The following is a 20,778-nucleotide window of genomic DNA, read 5'->3' on the forward strand; positions in this document are numbered from 1 at the left end:
ATATCATTTTTATCCTGGAGGGTATGTTATATCTAAATGGTACATACAGCAGCATATGGGGTGTTGCATACGCATTTTTTGATTGCATTGCTTCCTTCGTAGGATTTTAGTCTATCCATTTGCGCTGTCAGAAAAAGGAAAAATTGCTTTTTGAAGGAGAATTATGAATGGACATGTCATTAATAGGTATTTTTTGATTATATGGGCACATAGGTGTTTTTGAGGTGATGGTCCTCTGTGTGTTATTCTCCCCCTATGCACCCTCTGGAGGTTGATGACTCCTTTTGCCATGGTTAATTATTGTGAGGCTTCTGCTGGCAATTACACCTGAGAATATGAACCGTTTGGGACACAAAAATCTTTAAATCTTTCAGGTGACACCATCATTCACCCAGAACCTACAGCCTTGTCCCAGATGAGGTGACAAAATCTGAAAAATATATGTATATGTATTTGCAACATCTACACTAATATTTTATGAAACTCTGCATCACCTGGCAATTTTTGGAGTCTAAGGATACGCTATTACCAGAGGAGACTATAATAGTCATATGTACACTCATTGTATAACCTGAAGATTATCTGTATGATGTACTTTGTTCAGGGAGATTACAAAGACTATGTCTGTATCCACTATATGATTGGAGGATAATGTATAAAATATTTGTATCATTTCTCTATACTACTTTTTGATGACCCCTGAGGAACATTCTGTTGGAAGGAGAAACGTGTCGGGTCGATTAGGGGTAGAGGGGTGACAACCTCCTCACTAATATAGGAAGTAGCAGTATATACAGAACTATATCTCAATACAGAACCAATTAACTTAGGGTAAAGTGCTGCCATTAGGGATCTTGACTGTAGGACCCTTGACTACTGGACTGTTCAGGGATATACTTCCGTACTATGCCTTACTGACATTTGTTCTTGCTCCTAAATAGGGGAAACACATAGGACATCAATAATAAGGGGGATATATGTTTTGAATTGTTGTATGGCACTATATGGATAATTTCTATACTATGTGGAAGTGTTTTTTTTAATTAATTGCTTCTGTTAATAAAATTGATATTTAATAAATTGAGGAGTTTTTAGTCTGTGAACCCGTTCCTGCATTCCCATCTTCCTTTGTTGAATGCCCCCTGTTCCCGTGGGGCGCCATCCGGTATGCCGGGTGGAAGGAGCCGGACCCTGCCTGGCTTGTTGAATGTCGCTGGGGCCGGAACCCCAGTGGGCGCCATCAGGGGTCGGAGCCCCTGGTGGAGGATGACAGGGAGTTAGAGGTGCGAGGACAGTTCTATAAGTGGAGCCCAGTCCACCGTACCCGCACTGAAGGCAGTGGAGACCCGTGCTGCCCTGTGGTGGACAGGGGGAAGTGGCTGGAGGAGGCTGCATCAGCAGCAGAGTGCTAAAGTGTTTGTGGTATATGGATAATTCTTTTCGGTCTAAATATAGCGCAATAAGGACATTTGCTGATATTATTTTTTGAACTTTATTGATTAGGTACTCCTATTATTACAACGCGTTTCAGCAGAATTGCTTTCATCAGGTATAATAGGAGCAGTGTTATTTATTAAAGTATATTTATTAAAGTGTTTGTGGTAGCCCGTTGGCTGCAGAAGTGCCCGTCCCCGTTGGGACTGATGTTGTCACTTTTACCCCTTAAAGACAAGAGAACGTGCTGAGAACGTGCAAGCCACCCAAAAACTATTGGGTTTGTAAATAGTCCCCAACTGCCCCTCCCGGCAATTGCCAGTCTCCGGAGAGGCTGGTTGGAGGAAGGACCTGCAGCAGAGCAGGCTGGGGTCCGGTCACCACCAGAACCGGTGACCATTCTCCGGGTCAGGGGTCCCCTTGGACGTGGGGCCTCTAACGGACTGCCGGGTGCGTAGCACCGTACCCTTTCCCACTTGGGTGGCCTGGGCCAGTTCCCGTTTTCTGGACTGGGGAAAAGGGGTGCTGCCTGTTTCTTAGACGCAGCATCAAGGTTCAGGTTGCTTGGGTGGGAAAGCGGAAGGACTCGTTAATGTTATTAAAAATGTTTTCCCGTTTGCAACGGTTCAAGTGATGTGCCTCCCGTAAGGGAAGAAATGAAAATGCTTTTTGAAATGTTTTACCTGTTATTTATCCCTTTTTGCAGGTAACAACAAAATAAAAACCGGTGTGGACGGGCAGCCCATGGACAGTCTTCATTAAACCAAGGGGGAGTGTGATGCCCTGGACCCCAGGGGTCACAGGTTACAACATAACCACATACACCCCACACTAGAAAGGTACCATCAGTCAACCATAAAGACCTGATTGCCTCCCTCAGTGTTAGACAGGCACACCAGGTGGGCGGAGTCAGGTGGAAAGACACACCCCCGAGGAGTCTGCTGGCCTGAGGCAGGAAAACAGTAGACAGTTCAGTTCAGAACAGTTGAGTGGAGTGGAGTGGAAACAGTCAGGCAGGCAGACGACAGTGACCACCTGCAGGAGACCGGGAACACGACCAGCGGAACCGTAAGGGACCGGGACAGAGTAGTGGCCCGCCGGAACCGAACCGGGGAGCTAACAGGATACCGTAGCACAAGGCAGGGTACTCAGACCTCGAACTAGGCTATAAGCCACCACCATAGTCGAATTAACTGATTGCGGTCTGGACCTCAGGGGTTCATTCCCACCAAAGTCCTGTTAGAAGGCAACAGCCCAACCAGTCCGGATAGTAGCCACCGCCGAAGGCCAGAGATCCAAGGGCCAGCACCTGCGGTCAAAGGAGCTCCTCCGACATCTACAAGCCAGGGAGCGGACTACCAGTGCTCAGGCACAGTGGTCAAACTACTACATAGGTGCAGGAGAAAGGTGGACATTGCCAACCCGACTAGGAAGCTGCAAGCCAGCTGCGGGCCCCGTTCATACCCTCGTTTGGTTTACCAGTGACTCTGTGTGGTTTAATCGTGAGTACACCAGTGCCCTCAGGCCCCGCACCGCGCGGCACCGCACCCCTGCACCCTGCACCCCGGCCCTCACATCACCGGGCCCCGGGACCAACATCCCCTACCCACGGAGGGGTAAACACCTAGCTGTGCCACTACACCGCTCCCGGGAGTCCCCGTACCTTCATCGCAGCGGTGGTGTCTACCATCACCACAACCCGTGGGTGGCGACACGAACAATCATCTCAAAACCAAATACCCGCATCCCTCCCACGTGCAACGCCAATCCCCTTGCAGAGCGACATGACCCCCGGGTCCGTGACAGGCTCGAGCCACCACCCGTAGAACGCGAGCACAGATCCAAGCGACTCGGCGGTCGCAGTCGAGGCCGCGGGGCGGTACACATCCACTTAAGGAACCTATTTAATCTGGCTCCAAAACTCTTTAGACATTATTTCTGTCATTAAATGTAATCTGTCAGCAGGTTTTTGCTGTGTAATATGAGAGCCACATTATGAATGGAGTGACCCTGATTCCAGCAACATATCCCTTAGAAAGCTGTGATTCTATCACAACTGCAGTTCATAGTAAACTGTGTTGCAGAGCTCTGATTGCTGAGCCCTGTGTGTCCCTCCCGTGTCTGGGTATATTGTATAATTGACAGAAACCTACTAATCAGTGGTGGAGGCATATTTGGACTAAAGCTGGTGTCACACATAAAGACAACGACAACGACGTCGCTGCAACGTCACCATTTTCTGTGACGTTGCAGCGACGTCCCGTCGCTGTCGCTGTGTGTGACATCCAGCAACGACCTGGCCCCTGCTGTGAGGTCGCCGGTCGTTGCTGAATGTCCAGCTTCATTTTTTGGTCGTCACTCTCCCGCTGTGACACACACATCGCTGTGTGTGACAGCGAGAGAGCGACGAAATGAAGCGAGCAGGCAGCAGGAGCCGGCGTCTGGCAGCTGCGGTAAGCTGTAACCAGCGTAAACATCGGGTAACCAAGGGAAGACCTTTCCCTGGTTACCCGATATTTACCTTCGTTACCAGCCTCCACCCTTGCTGCCAGTGCCGGCTCCTGCTCTGTGCACAAGTGGCTGCAGTACACATCGGGTAATTAACCCGATGTATACTGTAGCAAGGAGAGCAAGGAGCCAGCGCTAAGCAGTGCGCGCGGCTCCCTGCTCTCTGCACTGTGACATGTAGCTGCAGCACACATTGGGTTAATTAACCCGACGTGTACTGTACCTAGGAGAGCAAGGAGCCAGCGCTAAGCGCGGCTCCCTGCTCTCTGCACATGTAGCACAGCGACGTTATGATCGCTGCTTCTGCTGTGTTTGACAGCTAAGCAGCGATCATAACAGCGACTTACAAGGTCGCTGTTACGTCACCGAAAATGGTGACATAACAGCGACGTCGTTGTCGCTGTCGCTTAGTGTGAACCCAGCTTAAGAGGCAAAAGGCAGTTTGTGTGGTAATGATAATATACTGCTGATAAAACACTGATTGTATTGAAACAAAAACACACAGCTTAGTAAGTGACAAATCTCCGGGATCATTGTGTCCTCAGAGTGCATGAAAAACCTCTGCTGACATATTCCCCCAAAAATTATGTCTATGGTGTTTTATATAATTGTACAGATTTCAGTAAAATTAACTAACATACAGCCTCTCTCTATATACAAACTAGCTTGGAGTAGTCCAGTGAGGCATTTACTCACCAACTCTGAGCTCAGTAGTGCAGTCATTCCCCCTGAGCATGTTTGACCACCTTTGCACTACTCACTTCTTAGCTGACCTTCGATTCTCATTACTAGCACAGGCAGTTTGTGCTCTTGCCAACTTATTTATTTCCTTGTCATAGTTCTGGTAATAGCTCTGCACATAGCTACCTGCCTTAAAAATAACAGCAAATTCTTTTGCAAGTCTCCAGCAAAACAAAACTCAGAGGTGAATACAGTTTAAGATTTCTTAAGAGATAGAAGTAATGAAAAACTATACACAAACATGCATGTGACATGCCCACGGGGTCCGAAGGGTTACTTGTCACTTGGCTGGTGCAGGGGGTTGGGATGTCACAGTGGCTAGTCCCAGTTCCGTAAACCCGGCGGTGTCAATAAAGGGGGGATGATGATGGGGATAGTAGTTATTCGTGACGCCACCTATGGTGTACGGCTATAATAGGAGCCGCCGCTTCAAGAGGTTTCCTCTGAGGGCCGATGGTAGTGCAGCTAGGTTGGTACAGCTCTCCACAGGCAGAGCTCAGGTCCACAGGGAGGTTGGGAGTAGTGGTCCACTCTATTAAAGGAGCGCAGGGCGCAGGAAGGATTGGACGACACAGAGGTTGCAGTTAAAGTTCTTTACTCACTGAGATGTCACTGCCTCTGGAGTGCCGGACTCCGCTGTCATGGGCTTCAGCTGATCGCTGATAGTTCGGAGGTAAAAACCGGTGTTTCTTTCTGCGAGTCCTTCCTACTGTGGCTGTGTTGTGCGAGTCCCTGCTGCTTGAAGCCACGCGGGGACCAGAGTCCTTGGATGGGCGCCGTTCCTGTCCAATATGGCAGGCAGCGCGAGTCCATTACTGGTGCCGCTTTTGTATCATGACTCCTGGCTCTATATGCTGCTGTGCCCCGGGAACTTTGTGCGGGCCAAAAGACTTGAAATCTTCTGCCCGGTAGATTCTGCTGGCAGGACTAGCAGTGCCCACCAACCTAGGGTTCCACACCCTCTTCTGTGTGCTCGGCCCTGAGGGAGCTATGGCGCAGCTCTCCCCTCAGTGACCGTGTTCTCCCCACGTCTCACTGGTTCCTTGGTCTGTGCTAAACCGCAACTGACTGTTACTGACTGAATGTCTATGTGTGCGTGTCGCCTTGCTCCCGCTTGTGTAGCTCCACCTCCAGAGATACTGAACTACTGGGTGGGAGGTCCCATACGTTGTGGTGACCATCCAAATGACCCTACCCTAACCCAGTCCCAGTGAAGGGGCAACTAACTGTTTTGGTGGATTGTGGTGGCTTACCGGCAATGACCTCCTCCGTACCCGAGATGAATACTGCACCTCTAGTGAGTTGCAGTATCCGGTGACAAATGAAGCCTCATGCATTTGGGTAATAGACAATAAAATTAGGAGATATGCACACAAAATTAATACTTACCAAGTGATGCCAATACCTCCATTGTCCTCAGAGTGGGCTGAATGTAGAACCACAATTTCTGCAGAGAAAGCAGCCCTTGCCTTTGAAGGTGTTCCAGCTGTGTTACCAAGATCATATACTCTTTTACCAATGTCCTCATAGCAGCACTCAAAGCATGATTTACTTGTCCATACTCAAAGGAACACTTTTCTTCAATAAATCTGTGATATATAGTGGGGAAGTAATTAGCAGAATATATACTAACATTGTATGAAGAAAAAAGTCTTTGAAAAAAAAATGGAGATTTTATGTAGAATTTTATTAATTATGTTTAAGTATTATGTTCCTTCAACAGTGATCTATATATCAGGCCTTACAATATGCTGTTATAGCAAAAAGTGATGATTCCCGGAATAATTTTTGCCCATGTTCCTATAAGACAAATCTTGAAAGTGAAACTATGACCAAATTACCATTTATGATACAAACTGGGAATATAGAGTTGTTTTGGGAAACAACAAAAAGATTTGAATAAAATACGTAGAATTTGTTTATCTGAGGAGAAAGGAAAAATCCAGCAAGATCATGCAGGTTTGGATAATAAAAAAAAATCTATTGTTTATTGGACACAAATTAAAATAGCCTGCACTGGCAACAACAGAGCTGACAGGTCAGGTAAACATTCTGACGCATTTCGGCAAATAAAACTATGCCTTATTCATGGTTGTATATCCTCGTCTGACGATCACAAATATATGGACAAAGCCATGGTAGTGTTTTGTTTTGGTTTTTTTTATCCAAACTTGTGAATAGGTTAATTGAAAATAAACAGGCAAATACAAGACAAGTAAACTACATCAATTAAAACTAGCATAGAAATTAGAGAACATGACTAGTTAATATATACAAAAGAGAATGTTAGACCATATTGTAAATATGAGACCATAAACAAACAAGCCATAAATTCAAGACAATTGCATAATGAGATACTTGCTCACGTTTAAACCATTTAAAGATCCAAAATGATTCTCTGTTAAGGATCTTTCTCCTAAAATCCCCTCCTTGCACTTGTTCAATAACGTCCTCTATAGCCCACTATTTCAGCCCTGCAGTGTCCCCTTTATAGTGATATTGAAAATGTCTAGAGACTGCTGACATGAAAGCTGCTGATTTTACTGTCTGAAATGTGTCTCATCATTCTGACTTTCACGGGACTGGTGGTACAGCGCACATATTGCAGTGTACAGATGCTACAATTGACCAGGTACTGTATATGACTCTTTCAAATTTGCAGTTTAAAAAAAACTGTCTCTTTTATAGATTGTGCCACATTTTTTTTTAAAAACAAACATTATATGATAACTGTGTATCTTTTTTTCTTTGCAGAGATTTATCTGAAAGCTGGGACATAAAGTACTGCACAAAGTAGGTGCCTGTTTAGCCACAAACCGAATCTGACTTTCAGACAACAAGGTCAACAGTAAAGGATCCGGATTAAGAATCGGTAAGTATTTTTTTATTATACCTATGTGAGAGAACACAAGCCATTTTGTATTGTATGGAAACCATCTTGTCTTATAACTAAATGATGTCATAGGATTCAGCTATCACTGATGGGTGGTGAAGTTTCACATTTCTACACATACCCCTGCGGCTCTTATTATTTATTTTTTTAGGATACTATATAAGTTGGTCACATGATGAAATAAAACAGAAACCGCTCAGTACACCATACTTGGCTGTGATGTACTGATTTCTTAAAGTCTCAAAGTCAAAGTCTCAAATCTTATTAATTTGGAGTTCCAGTGGCACAGAAGGAGTAAATTTCGCTTACACCTACCTACAATGCAATTATACTGTTGGCTATACTGGATGGAAAAAGTAACTGCAAGAACTCTGAATTTAAATGAGTGCATTTTTTTACTTTTGTTGAAAATGGATTTTCTATCCATACCATTTACCACTGTACTGGCTCTTGTGAGGGACCATTCTGGGTAACCCCTGGCCCTAAGCCCGTTACATACCATAGTACTTTCCTGCTGAAAATGAGCATTGTCTGAACAGTTACGCTTAGTTCTTATAAGCTCTCCTATTGGGATGTTTTTGATAACATGTGGCAGATGACATAATTGGGCCAGTAATATTGAATTAATATCTGTTGGTTTCCTGTAAGGACTCATAATGACATTATGTTAGGTAGTATTTCCTGTAAGAGTAACATCTAAATAATTAAAAGTGTAATCCTGGACATTGGAAGTAAATCTCTGATTAAACACATTATCATTAAGGTATTCTAAAAAAAAACATTAGCTTGTATACTGTCACCCTTCCAGATAGTCAAATCATCAAATACAGTGCCCCAAAAAAGCTATATGATGTTTAAAGGGATTTGCACTGTTATAATAATTTTCTCCTCCCACACAGCAACAGCAACATTTGCCAAAGATGGAGAAAATGTACCTCCTATACTTACACCTTGGTTCTGAATGTAAAACCCATCATCAATCTGACAGCTGTTGTGATGAAATCTTTAATAGGCACAGTATAGGAGCTCAATTTATCAAAAAAATGTGAGGCTTTCAATTGTAATATCATGAGGCAGAGATGAATAGAGACTGAATGTCACAACTAAGCAATTTACAGTCTTTGTTCCAATGAAAATCTTGTAAATTACTAATAATGGCCTTCGTGTCCCTGATGTACCCTGGTAATGAATGGACCAAATTTTATAAATAATGGTCAAGCTAGGCTCCTAGCATCTCATTTAACGACTCTAACAAGATGCTAAATGATCTATCACTGCAGCAGTAATGAGTTTTCAAGAAAATCACACAGACCGTGCTTTGCAAAAGTATTCTTCCCTTTTGTTTTTGTTTTTATTTATGTTTAAAACTTTCAGGACTGTTGATGCAACAGTATGTCATGGAAATTGGTGTGTTCCCGACTTATAATGTATATGTAATGCCTGATTGGAGCCACAGACTCAGACTGGCTGTAAGGGGAGTCTGGAGAAAAGCCGCTCACGAAGCAGGACCACCAAGAACTCTGCAACCCTTTAACCCCTTTACAGGGATTTGGAATTACACAGAGTCCCAGAGATCACTACCTGTGGTAGGCTGTAGTCCGTGGTAGTCAGGCAGGGTCAAAAACCAGGAGATGCAAAACAGGAACCGAATCGGCAGGCAAGGGCGTAGTGAGGAGACAAAGCAGAGGTCAAATCCGGAACTGGCAGCAGGGTACAAAAACGACAGGCAGGAGGGTAGTCAAAACAAGCAAAGGTCAGTGCACAGGAATCAACCTACAAACAGCCCATGAGCCAGGAGTACAGAACTATCTCTGGCAGTGGTCATGCGACAGGAGGGGGAATAAGAAGGATGTGGTGTCTTCCCATTGGCTGCAGGTGAATCTTGGCAACTTCAGCTGGAAGACACACACGCCACCTACAGTCTGCCAGTGGTACTGTAGGTTCCAGGGAAACCCAGCCTAGTGGATGAGCGGAGCCTGTGCTCCGCAGAGCCACGGGCACCGACTCCTCTCCCATCAGCAGCACTTTCCATGGTGGGAACATGGCGTCGTCTGCCGATCGGAGAAGTCGCAGGAGCGGCCTCCGGTGGGGACGTGACAGTATAGTTACAAAAAGGCAATCGCTGTACCCCCACGATCACCACCGGGTTAACGGCTGATCTTACAACTGAGACCCGCCTCTCACTGCCAGGAGTGGCCCCCTTTTTGGGGCTTAAATAACTAAAAGAGGGGTTTTTTTTTAAATAAAAGATTTTTCTGTGTTTCTTCTTTTTACTTAGAGGATTAGTGGTGGGGGTATCATAGATGCCTCCCATCTCTTATCCAGAGCTTAGTGGCAGCTGTGTGCTGCCTCTAACCCCTTATTACTCAGTTTGCCACAAGGACAATTGGGAAAAGCCTGGTAAAGTTCCAGGACTGTCGCATCTAATGGATGCAGCAATCTTGGGCGGTTGCAGGCTGCTATTTTTAGGCTGCAGGGCTACCAATAAGCATGGGTTTCCCCAGCCTGAGAATACCAGCCCCCAGCTGTCAGGCTTTTTCTTGGCTGAATATCAAAATTATTTATTTAAAAAAAAAAGCTGCATGCAGTTCATTTTATTTTGGTACACAATCAAGATAAGTGCATAACTGGGGGCTGTAGCCGTGGCTTTATCTGTGCTAATATCAATACTGGGGGGATCCTACATCAATTTTATTTATCATCAGTATAAGGACACAGACAGAATGTGATTCAAACCAATCACAGATGCTGTCTCAGAGGGTGGGGGTATGGTCCAACGGCAGCCAATTAGAGACACAGGAGAAAGGGGAAAACAGTGGATATGGATGAGAGCTAATTGTCGGCCCTGGAAGTAGTAGTGCACCCATGGGAGACTAAGTATGTACTGCTTTAACACTATTTTATTTTCTTTTACAGCCCCCTTACACCATTTTCCAACATCACTTTTGCCTCTAATTGAATTTAATGAGTTTGGTATTTTACAAACTACACCTTTCAAAGTGATCAAAACCACATTCAGTTTATTAACAAGCTGTTTCAGAGGAATTAAAACCTATTTTTTTTTCCTAATAAAGAGGTTAGATTACCACAAAATGCATAGAAAATAAACTGCAGTTTCTTTACTCGAGTGTACTGCATTTTCTAACCTATCGATTCACAGCAGCGAAGATACAAGCCAACCATCATTCCTCCACTGCATTTTGGCAACACCCCATATGTGGCGGAAAACTACTCTTTGGGCATTTTGGCTACAATAGATTGCAGACACCATGTCACATTTGAAGCGCCCCTAACATACCAAACATGAATTCTCATCGTTAGTGACCACACTTTGCAAACATGTAGTGGGCATGTGAAACCACATGTGCCTCAAAGAATTTTTATACCACTAAGTGATGAAGAAAGGTGAAGTAACATTTTGCCACTAAATATTCTTTTAGCCCCAAGTTTTTATTTTTTAAAAAGGCTAAAAGGAAAAAAGGAACTGCACAGTTTGGTGTGCTATTTCTCCTGAGTGTGCCATGTAATCTGAAACTACTTTTTAAGCACAGTGCAAAGCTCAGAAAGGAACCTTGTATGCGGCTTGATACAAATGTCCTTCACAAAGATTAACTTGTCCAATCCCAGCCTTACTGAAGTATTTCCAGATCATCACCAATCCTCCACCAAATTTCACAGTGGGTGCAAAATACTGTGGATTGTACGCCTCTCCAAGTCTCCGTCTAACCATTAGATGACCAGGTGTAGGGCAAAGCTGAAAATTAGGTAAAGAAAATTCAACAAACATATTCGCGAAGGACATATGAATCAAGCCGCATACAAGGTTATTCTGGAAAAACAGTTGCTTCCTTCTGGTCAGGCAATGTTCCTCAACTCTGAGGACTGTTTTTTCAAGCAGGACAATTCACCATGCCACACAGCTAGGTCAATCAATGTGTGGATAAAGGACCACCTCATCAAAACCCTGTCATGGCCAGCCTAATCTCCAGACTTGAACCCCATTGAAAATCTAAGGAATGTAATCAAGAGGAAGATGGATAGTCACAAGCCAACAAACAAAGAAGAACTGCTTCAAGTTTTGTGCCAGGAGTGGCATAAGGTCACCTTAAAGCAGTGTGAAAGACTGGTGGAAAGCATGCAAAGACGCATGAAAGCTGTGATTAAATATCATGGTTATTCCACAAAATATTGATTTTTGAACTCTTCCTGAGTTAAAACATTAGTATTATCTTTGCATTATTTGAGGTGACTGAAAGCACTGCATTTTGTTATTTTGACCATTTCTCATTTTCAAAAAAATAAATACAAAATTTTTTGCTTGGAAATTCAGAGACATGTTGTCAGTAGTTTATAGAATAAAAGAACAATTAACACACTACTAAAAAATATATCTATAAAGAGAAACATCAGAAAAACTGAAAATTTGGATTTGGAATTTGGAAATTGTTTCAATTTTTGCCACAGCTGTATATACCTCCAATACAGTTACTGCTAAGTCCCACATTAACATTGGACACCTTTTACAGATAGCTTAAGGACTATTCAGGTTTGTGGTCTATATAGAACAAGAGGAACAAAGATAGTAAATATCTACAATATATATATATATATATATATATATATATATATATATATAAGTAATACAAAGGACCGGCACTCCAAATAATACAAAGGACCGGCACTCCAAATCTTCTGAAATATTTTTGTAGTTTATTCCATCATATCATACAGCCGTAAATTACGCGTTTCGGCTAATAGTGAGCCTTTTTCACATCTATAGATTAAATGAATGCACACATATATATACACACAATGAGTGGATTACTTCCTTTGTGACTGACCCACCTATCTCATCTGCATATTAAATTAATTAGTTAAATTGTTATTCAAATTTCCTTATATGTTTCTCATTAGAATTCAACCAAAAACAAGCAGATTCACTGAGATGATGGTTCAACCACAATTACAATGGATTTAGACATATAAAAAACCAATAAACAGCCTAATAAATCAAAGGGTTAAATGTTTCACCTTTACTACAAAATTACATAACATCTAAACAACAAAAGTTATATATATATATTATTTGACATTTTCCATGTCAATTGATATATCTATAATATTGCAAATACAATGTCATTACATGTCAAGTATAAATTTTCTTGATAAATTACATTTTTCTTTTTGAAGAAGAAAATAAAAATAAAAAAAAACTCTGTTACATCAATTCAATATTTCATTAGATGTATGGCTGTGTTACAAAAAACAAGTTACATGATAATCCCTATTCAGTCCCAGTGGATGGAGAGACTGTAGTCGGTGTATCCAGTATAGCTCACGCTGCTTCAATGCCCTGACACGATCTCCTCCTCGCCTGGGCTGCGGGACTTGCTCCAGGATCTGATAACGCAATTGTGACACATTGTGTCTGTGTTCAGCAAAGTGCTGTGGTACCGGTAATAAAACATTCTTTTGTCTAATGGTGTATTTATGGTTGGAAAGCCTCTCTTTTAGTTTCAGAGTTGTTTCCCCCACGTAGATAAGACCGCAGGGACACTTCAGAATGTATACTATGTAGCTACTGTCACAAGTGTAATACCCTCTTATCTTAAATGATTCTCCTGTGTGGGGGTGATGAAAGGAGTCTCCCTTAATGATCCCTGAACAATGCACACAATTAAGGCACGGGAAGGTGCCCATCACAGGTGTAGATAAAAAGGTTTGTGCTAATTTACTTTTACCACTGAGGGTACCTTCACACTTTAGCGATGCAGCAGCGATCCGACCAGCGATCTGACCTGGTCAGGATCGCTGCTGCATCGCTACATGGTTGCTGGTGAGCTGTCAAACAGGCAGATCTCACCAGCGACCAGTGACCAGCCCCCAGCCAGCAGCGACGTGCAAGCGACGCTGCGCTTGCACGGAGCCGGCGTCTGGAAGCTGCGGAAACTGGTAACTAAGGTAAACATCGGGTATGGTTACCCGATGTTTACCTTAGTTACCAGCTCACACCGCTTAACTTAGCGTGTGCAGGGAGCAGGAGCCGGCACTGGCAGCGTGAGAGCTGCGGAGGCTGGTAACGAAGGTAAATATCGGGTAACCACCTTGGTTACCCGGTTTACCTTGGTTACAGCTTACCGCAGGCTGTCAGACGCCGGCTCCTGCTCCCTTCACATTCAGGATTGTTGCTCTCTCGCTGTCACACACAGCGATGTGTGCTTATCAGCGGGAGAGCAACAATAAAAAAACGAACCAGCACCGTGTGTAACGAGCAGCGATCTCACAGCAGGGGCCAGATCGCTGCTCAGTGTCACACGCAGCGAGATTGCTAATGAGGTCACAAAAAAGTGACTCAGCAGCGATCTCAGTAGCGATCTCGCTGTGTGTGAAGTACCCCTTAGATCTGCTCTTACAATTTTATCTCTCAGATTCTGCGATCTACGGTGACAGATTAAAGGGGGCAAATTGAATTCTTTAATTTTTGGATAGGAATTAGATATTACATTCCAATGTTTGTGCAGAATACGATGTACAAACACTGACCATGGGTGATATGTATTAATAAACGCCATGCATTTCTCCTTTTTCTTTACAACAGGTTTTTTAGATCTTTGATCTTTTAATAGGGCTTTGGGATACCCTCGCTGAGAAAGTTTTTTAGACATTTCCTCAAGTCTCATTTCACATAACTGAGGGTCAGTAACGATTCTGCGTACCCTCTGGTATTGTGAATAGGGCAATGATTTCTTTAAATGTGGAGAGTGGTTACTAGAAAATAATAAGTTGTTCCTATCTGTTGTTTTTTTTATATAAATCTGTAGTCAGGGTGTTGTCAATACCCTTGGTAACCATCACATCCAAAAAACTAATTTTTTCAGAAGAAACTTCCATAGTAAAATTTAATTCTACCCAAACTGTACTAAGTTCTTGAACAAAAACCTTGAGAGCTCGAATGTCGCACCTCCACACGCAAAAATATCATCTATAAATCTTCGCCGAAATAAACAGTTTTTTTAAAAAAATTTATTTGAATAGATGAAATTATCTTCAAACCAAGCCATATAGGCATTTGCATACGGAGGTGCGACATTCGAGCCCATCGCGGTCCCGCACCGCTGTTTGTAAAACGTGTCTTGAAACAAAAAATAATTTTCTTCCAAAATAAGAGATAGATCCAAAAACAAATCTTTCTGTGTGTCAGTGTGATTGGACGATTGTAACAACCATTTCACAGCCCTTATTCCTTTGCTATGTACAATGGACGTATACAAATTGCAAACATCTAAGGTTACTAATAAATCATCATTACTGATTTTAAGATTTTTAATGTCATTCAGAAACTGCGAGGTATCTAATAAAAATGACGGTGTAGACTTTATAAGAGGGGTTAGAATCTTCTCTAGGAAGATAGCTGGTGCTGACAAGATGGAATCTGTCAGTGCCACTATCGGCCTCCCGGGCGTTTTTTCCAGAGATTTATGCACTTTTGGCAGTGTATAAAGAACTGGGGTAATGGGATGTTTATTAATTAAAAAGGAAACTGTTTTGTCATCAATTATTTTTAGGCTGAATATTTACCCACAATCTGCTCTAATGTTTTAGCGATATCAAACACTGGATTATTTTTCAAAATTTCATAAACATTTTTATCTGATAATTGTGGCATAATTTCTTCTATATAAGCTGTTTTATCCATTACCACCAAACTACCCCCCTTATCTGCTGGTTTAATTATTAGGGACATATCCTCCTTGAAAGCTTTTCTTTCTTCCTTATTAAGGTTATTATAATGACACAAAGCCCCACTTTTAAATTTTTAAAAAAAAATTTAAATTTTTTTTAACCATTACATCTACATCCCTCTGAACTAAATTCACATAGGTTTCAATTGGGTGAAACGACTTTAAAGGGTTCATACTACTCTTAACCCTCAGACCTAAATTGTGAAGAAAAATAGTGTCAGCTGTATTACCTTCAGATGTAGTAGTATCTCTGTCTGAAAATTGGGCGCATAACCTCAAGATTTCTGAAGATCAATGTCCAATGCAAAAAAATCAAAATTAGTCGATGGACAAAAAGATAATCCCTTAGATAAAACTCGTAGTTGATTTGAATCTAAGGATTTAGATGATAAGTTCAAGACTAGGGATTCTCCCTGACATGTGCTCGAGTCCGTATTGGATCCACAATGTCTCCTATGATGGCGTCCGGCTCTCCTAATAGGTCTCGTCGGGTCCTTCGTTTTCTCCCTAAAAAGGAGACAGCTGTTTCGGGGTATTTGCCCCTCATCAGTGTGGAGTAGGAATCTGGCTAGTGAATTCCTACTCCACACTGATGAGGGGCAAATACCCCGGAACGGCTGTCTGTGGATGGATACCATGTTTGGCATAGGTGGTCTCCTTGACTGGAGACTGCCCTTCCCGTGGTTGTTCCTTCCCGGTGAAAGATTTGGCTAGTTTCCTGCCAGCGTTGAGAAACATGTGATGGTGTCTCCGCAGGCCGCCTTGCTTTGAATATTTCCCAGGGGGCATTGCTCTAGAATCACTGCGTTGAGAAACACGTGATGGTGTCTCCGCAGTGGTGGATGTTGATCTCCCTAAGTTCAACCATCCTTGCTCATATATATATTATATATATATATATATATATATATATATATATATATATATATATATATATATACATATATATACACATACACATACAGTTAGGTCCAGAAATATTTGGACAGTGACACAATTTTCGCGAGTTGGGCTCTGCATGCCACCACATTGGATTTGAAATGAAACCTCTACAACACAATTCAAGTGCAGATTGTAACGTTTAATTTGAAGGTTTGAACAAAAATATCTGATAGAAATTGTAGGAATTGTACACATTTCTTTACAAACACTCCACATTTTAGGAGGTCAAAAGTAATTGGACAAATAAACCAAACCCAAACAAAATATTTTTATTTTCAATATTTTGTTGCGAATCCTTTGGAGGCAATCACTGCCTTAAGTCTGGAACCCATGGACATCACCAAACGCTGGGTTTCCTCCTTCTTAATGCTTTGCCAGGCCTTTACAGCCGCAGCCTTCAGGTCTTGCTTGTTTGTGGGTCTTTCCGTCTTAAGTCTGGATTTGAGCAAGTGAAATGCATGCTCAATTGGGTTAAGATCTGGTGATTGACTTGGCCATTGCAGAATGTTCCACTTTTTTGCACTCATGAACTCCTGGGTAGCTTTGGCTGTATGCTTGGGGTCATTGTCCATCTGTACTATGAAGCGCAGTCCGATCAACTTTGAGGCATTTGGCTGAATCTGGGCTGAAAGTATATCCCGGTACACTTCAGAATTCATCCGGCTACTCTTGTCTGCTGTTATGTCATCAATAAACACAAGTGACCCAGTGCCATTGAAAGCCATGCATGCCCATGCCATCACGTTGCCTCCACCATGTTTTACAGAGGATGTGGTGTGCCTTGGATCAGGTGCCGTTCCCTTTCTTCTCCAAACTTTTTTCTTCCCATCATTCTGGTACAGATTGATCTTTGTCTCATCTGTCCATAGAATACTTTTCCAGAACTGAGCTGGCTTCTTGAGGTGTTTTTCAGCAAATTTAACTCTGGCCTGTCTATTTTTGGAATTGATGAATGGTTTGCATCTAGATGTGAACCCTTTGTATTTACTTTCATGGCGTCTTCTCTTTACTGTTGACTTAGAGACAGATACACCTACTTCACTGAGAGTGTTCTGGACTTCAGTTGATGTTGTGAACGGGTTCTTCTTCACCAAAGAAAGTATGCGGCGATCATCCACCACTGTTGTCATCCGTGGACGCCCAGGCCTTTTTGAGTTCCCAAGCTCACCAGTCAATTCCTTTTTTCTCAGAATGTACTCGACTGTTGATTTTGCTACTCCAAGCATGTCTGCTATCTCTCTGATGGATTTTTTCTTTTTTTTCAGCCTCAGGATGTTCTGCTTCACCTCAATTGAGAGTTCCTTAGACCGCATGTTGTCTGGTCACAGCAACAGCTTCCAAATGCAAAACCACACACCTGTAATCAACCCCAGACCTTTTAACTACTTCATTGATTACAGGTTAACGAGGGAGACGCCTTCAGAGTTAATTGCAGCCCTTAGAGTCCCTTGTCCAATTACTTTTGGTCCCTTGAAAAAGAGGAGGCTATGAATTACAGAGCTATGATTCCTAAACCCTTTCTCCGATTTGGATGTGAAAACTCTCATATTGCAGCTGGGAGTGTGCACTTTCAGCCCATATTATATATATAATTGTATTTCTGAACATGTTTTTGTAAACAGCTAAAATAACAAAACTTGTGTCACTGTCCAAATATCTCTGGCCCTGACTGTAAATTGGCCAAAGAAGGTGAGAAACACGAGCCCATCGGGCAACCACATCTGTAGATATTACTGCGAATCAAACATACAAAATTATTTGTAACTAGGAATCAACAACTTCTACAATATATTCGCATAAATCAGAATCATATTTACCATATTTTCTAAGATGAAATTGGATTGCTGTCAAAGCTAGATCGTGAGGGATGGAAGTATATAGTGTATTTACATCACAAACAATCCACTTATAGCCTTTTTTCCAGTGCATTTTTTCAAAAGCCTGCAATAAGCTTTAAGTATCCTTAATGTATCTTTTCATCTCGGATAATATAGGTTGTAGTAAATTGTCTACCCATATTGATATATTTTCTAACAGTGATCCAATGCCAGCCAGTATTGGACGTAATGGCGGAGGGAATTTTTCTTTACGCACTTTTGGAAGTGCGTGGAAAATAGGGCACACAGGGTTGTCAACTAACAGATATTCACAAATTTTTTGACTAATAATATTTTCATTCAGGCCTTTACTTAATAGGCTTTCCAATTTCATCTTAATATTGTTGGTCAGATCATTGGATAATGCGCGATAGGTTTTGACATCTGACAATATTTATTTCTCTTTGGTATAAACTGTTATCCAGAATTACTAATGATCCTCCCTTATCTGAATTTTTGCAAATAATATTTTTATTTTCCTTTAACTCTTTGAGAGCTACTTTCTCTACATGATTGAGATTATCATCTTTAGTTTTTGGTATTTATGAGATGTGTAATCTCACGTTCCATTAAACTTTGGAACTCATACATATTATTAGCTCTTGAAGCAATTGGATTGAATGAGGTGTTCGGTATATTTGGTTCCTTTGGTCTCGTTATTGTTGGGGACCTCGGTTCCTTTGATAGTTCCATTGTAATTTGATCTTTTACCCCTATGTTTAGTGTAGTATTAAGAGTACTATCCAATGTCCTGTCCAGAATATCTTCTCTCTCAATATTATTTGCATCAGTTTGGAAAAAAAAAATGTTATTTTACTGTTAGAAGTCTTATAAATTCGTTGAAGTCTTTAATCATCTGAAATAAATTCGCTTGATTAGTAGGTACAAATTTGGAGCCTTTGCTTAAGAAATTGTCCTGCTCTATGTGTTCTCCGTTTTTTGGAAGGTTACTGGATGTTGGAATGTCATTATGTCATATGTCCATTCGTTGTGTCAATTTCCTCACTAACATAACCGTGAGTCATTGGCCTTGTGCACACTAGGCGTTTTTAGCGGCGTTTTTTACCGCGTTTTTGTGCTGAAAACGCAGTGACATTGCTTCCCCAGCAATGTCTATGGGTTTTCATAAGTGCTGTCCGCACACAGCGTTTTTTTGTAGCTGCGTTTTTGTGGTGACCACAAAAATGCAGCATGTCAATTATTTCTTCGTTTTTTACTGCATTTTTCACCCATTGAGTTCAATGAGATGTTCAACAACGCAATGAAAAACGCATATAGCTGCGTTTCTATGACTAAAAATGCAGCTATAAACGCAAGGGGTGAGCAGTAAAGTGACGTGTACAGGAAGAGGATTCCTTCTGTTGGTAAACACAGAAGCATGAATCCTCCCGGTACCATCACCGCTGCGTCCACAACCCACCCGGTGCCATGTCAGCGTCGTGCGGCGCCATGTCTGGGCGGGAGTTGGAGGCAGCGGCGAAAACAAAAGTGAACAGTAGAAAATGTGTCATACTCACATGTCTGCAGGGTCCCGGTGCCATGCCCGCTCCCAGCTCTGTCCTGGTACCGTCACTCTGGCTGTGTGCAGTCTTCCCGGGGCACGTACGAAGCTTGCAGGACCTGGCGGTGGATCACCTGATGCAGTCACCTGACGCGTCAGCTGATCGTAATTCTCGCGGTGTCGCCGGCTTTTTCGCGCCCGGCCGGCTATCAGCTGATCCTGCCATCAGGGGACGTCATCAACTGATTACTGGCAGCTCCTGCAGCGATGGGACAGGATCAGACTCTCATCCGATCGCTCCAGGAGCTGCCGGTTATCAGCACAGACGTGAGTATTTATTTATTTTTTTTTTGCACTGATGCATCATCTGATTGTATAATCGGCTTTTATACCAATCAGCTGATGTGTGATGTGATTCACGTCCTTTAACATGACACATCATCTGATCGCTTTGCCTTCCAGCAAACCGATCAGATGATATTGGATCCGGATTGGACGGTGGGGGACCCTTGACCCAGGATTACTGCGGAGGGGGGTTCTTTATTTCAATAAAGAAGGAGTCACTAATTGTGTTGTGTTTTATTTCTAATAAAAATATTTTTCTGTGTGTTGTTTCTTTTTTTTTATCATTACTAGAAATTCATGGTGGCCATGTCTAATATTGGCGTGACACCATGAATTTCGGGCTTAGGGCCAGCTGATAATATACAGATAGCCCTAACTCCATTATTACCCAGCGAGCCACAGTCACCAGGGTAGCTGGAAGAGTTGGATACAGCGCCAGAAGATGGCGCTTCTATGAAAGCGTCATTTTCTGGTGTGACTGCGGCCTGCAATTCGCAGCGGGGGTGCCCAGAAAGCTTGGGCACTCTGCACTGCGGATTCCAATCCCCAGCTGCCTAGTTGTACCTGGCTGGACTAAAAAATTGGGCGAAGCCTATGTCATTTTTTTTTTTAATTATTTCTTGAAATTCATGAAATTAAAAAAAAAAAAGGGCTTCCCTATATTTTTGATTCCAAAGCCGGGTACAAATAGGCAGCTGGGGATTGGGGGCAGCCTGTACCTGCCTGCTGTACCAGGCTAGCATACAAAAATAGAGCGAACCCATGTCATTTTTTTTTTCTTTTTGGGCAAAAAAA

The 20,778-nt window shown here is 42.5% G+C and overlaps 1 protein-coding gene and 1 long non-coding RNA gene across 6 annotated transcripts in view; one reads left to right on the forward strand and one right to left on the reverse strand.

Annotated features, from left to right (window-relative positions):
- The window catches only part of TUBGCP2 (tubulin gamma complex component 2), a 948,782-nt gene that overhangs the window by 471,178 nt on the left and 456,826 nt on the right, over positions 1–20,778 (reverse strand). For all 5 annotated transcript variants that reach the window (XM_075349130.1, XM_075349129.1, XM_075349127.1 and 2 more), the window contains one exon: positions 6,073–6,272. In XM_075349130.1, the coding sequence (XP_075205245.1) occupies positions 6,073–6,272 (200 nt within the window). The remainder of the gene's footprint in view (positions 1–6,072; positions 6,273–20,778) is intronic.
- The window catches only part of LOC142311068 (uncharacterized), a 36,261-nt gene that overhangs the window by 215 nt on the left and 15,268 nt on the right, over positions 1–20,778 (forward strand). Inside the window, exon 2 of the long non-coding RNA XR_012754237.1 lies at positions 7,438–7,555. This is a non-coding gene — a long non-coding RNA (uncharacterized LOC142311068). The remainder of the gene's footprint in view (positions 1–7,437; positions 7,556–20,778) is intronic.

This window comes from Anomaloglossus baeobatrachus, chromosome 5, assembly GCF_048569485.1.
Source record: "Anomaloglossus baeobatrachus isolate aAnoBae1 chromosome 5, aAnoBae1.hap1, whole genome shotgun sequence".
NCBI lineage: Eukaryota > Metazoa > Chordata > Amphibia > Anura > Aromobatidae > Anomaloglossus > Anomaloglossus baeobatrachus.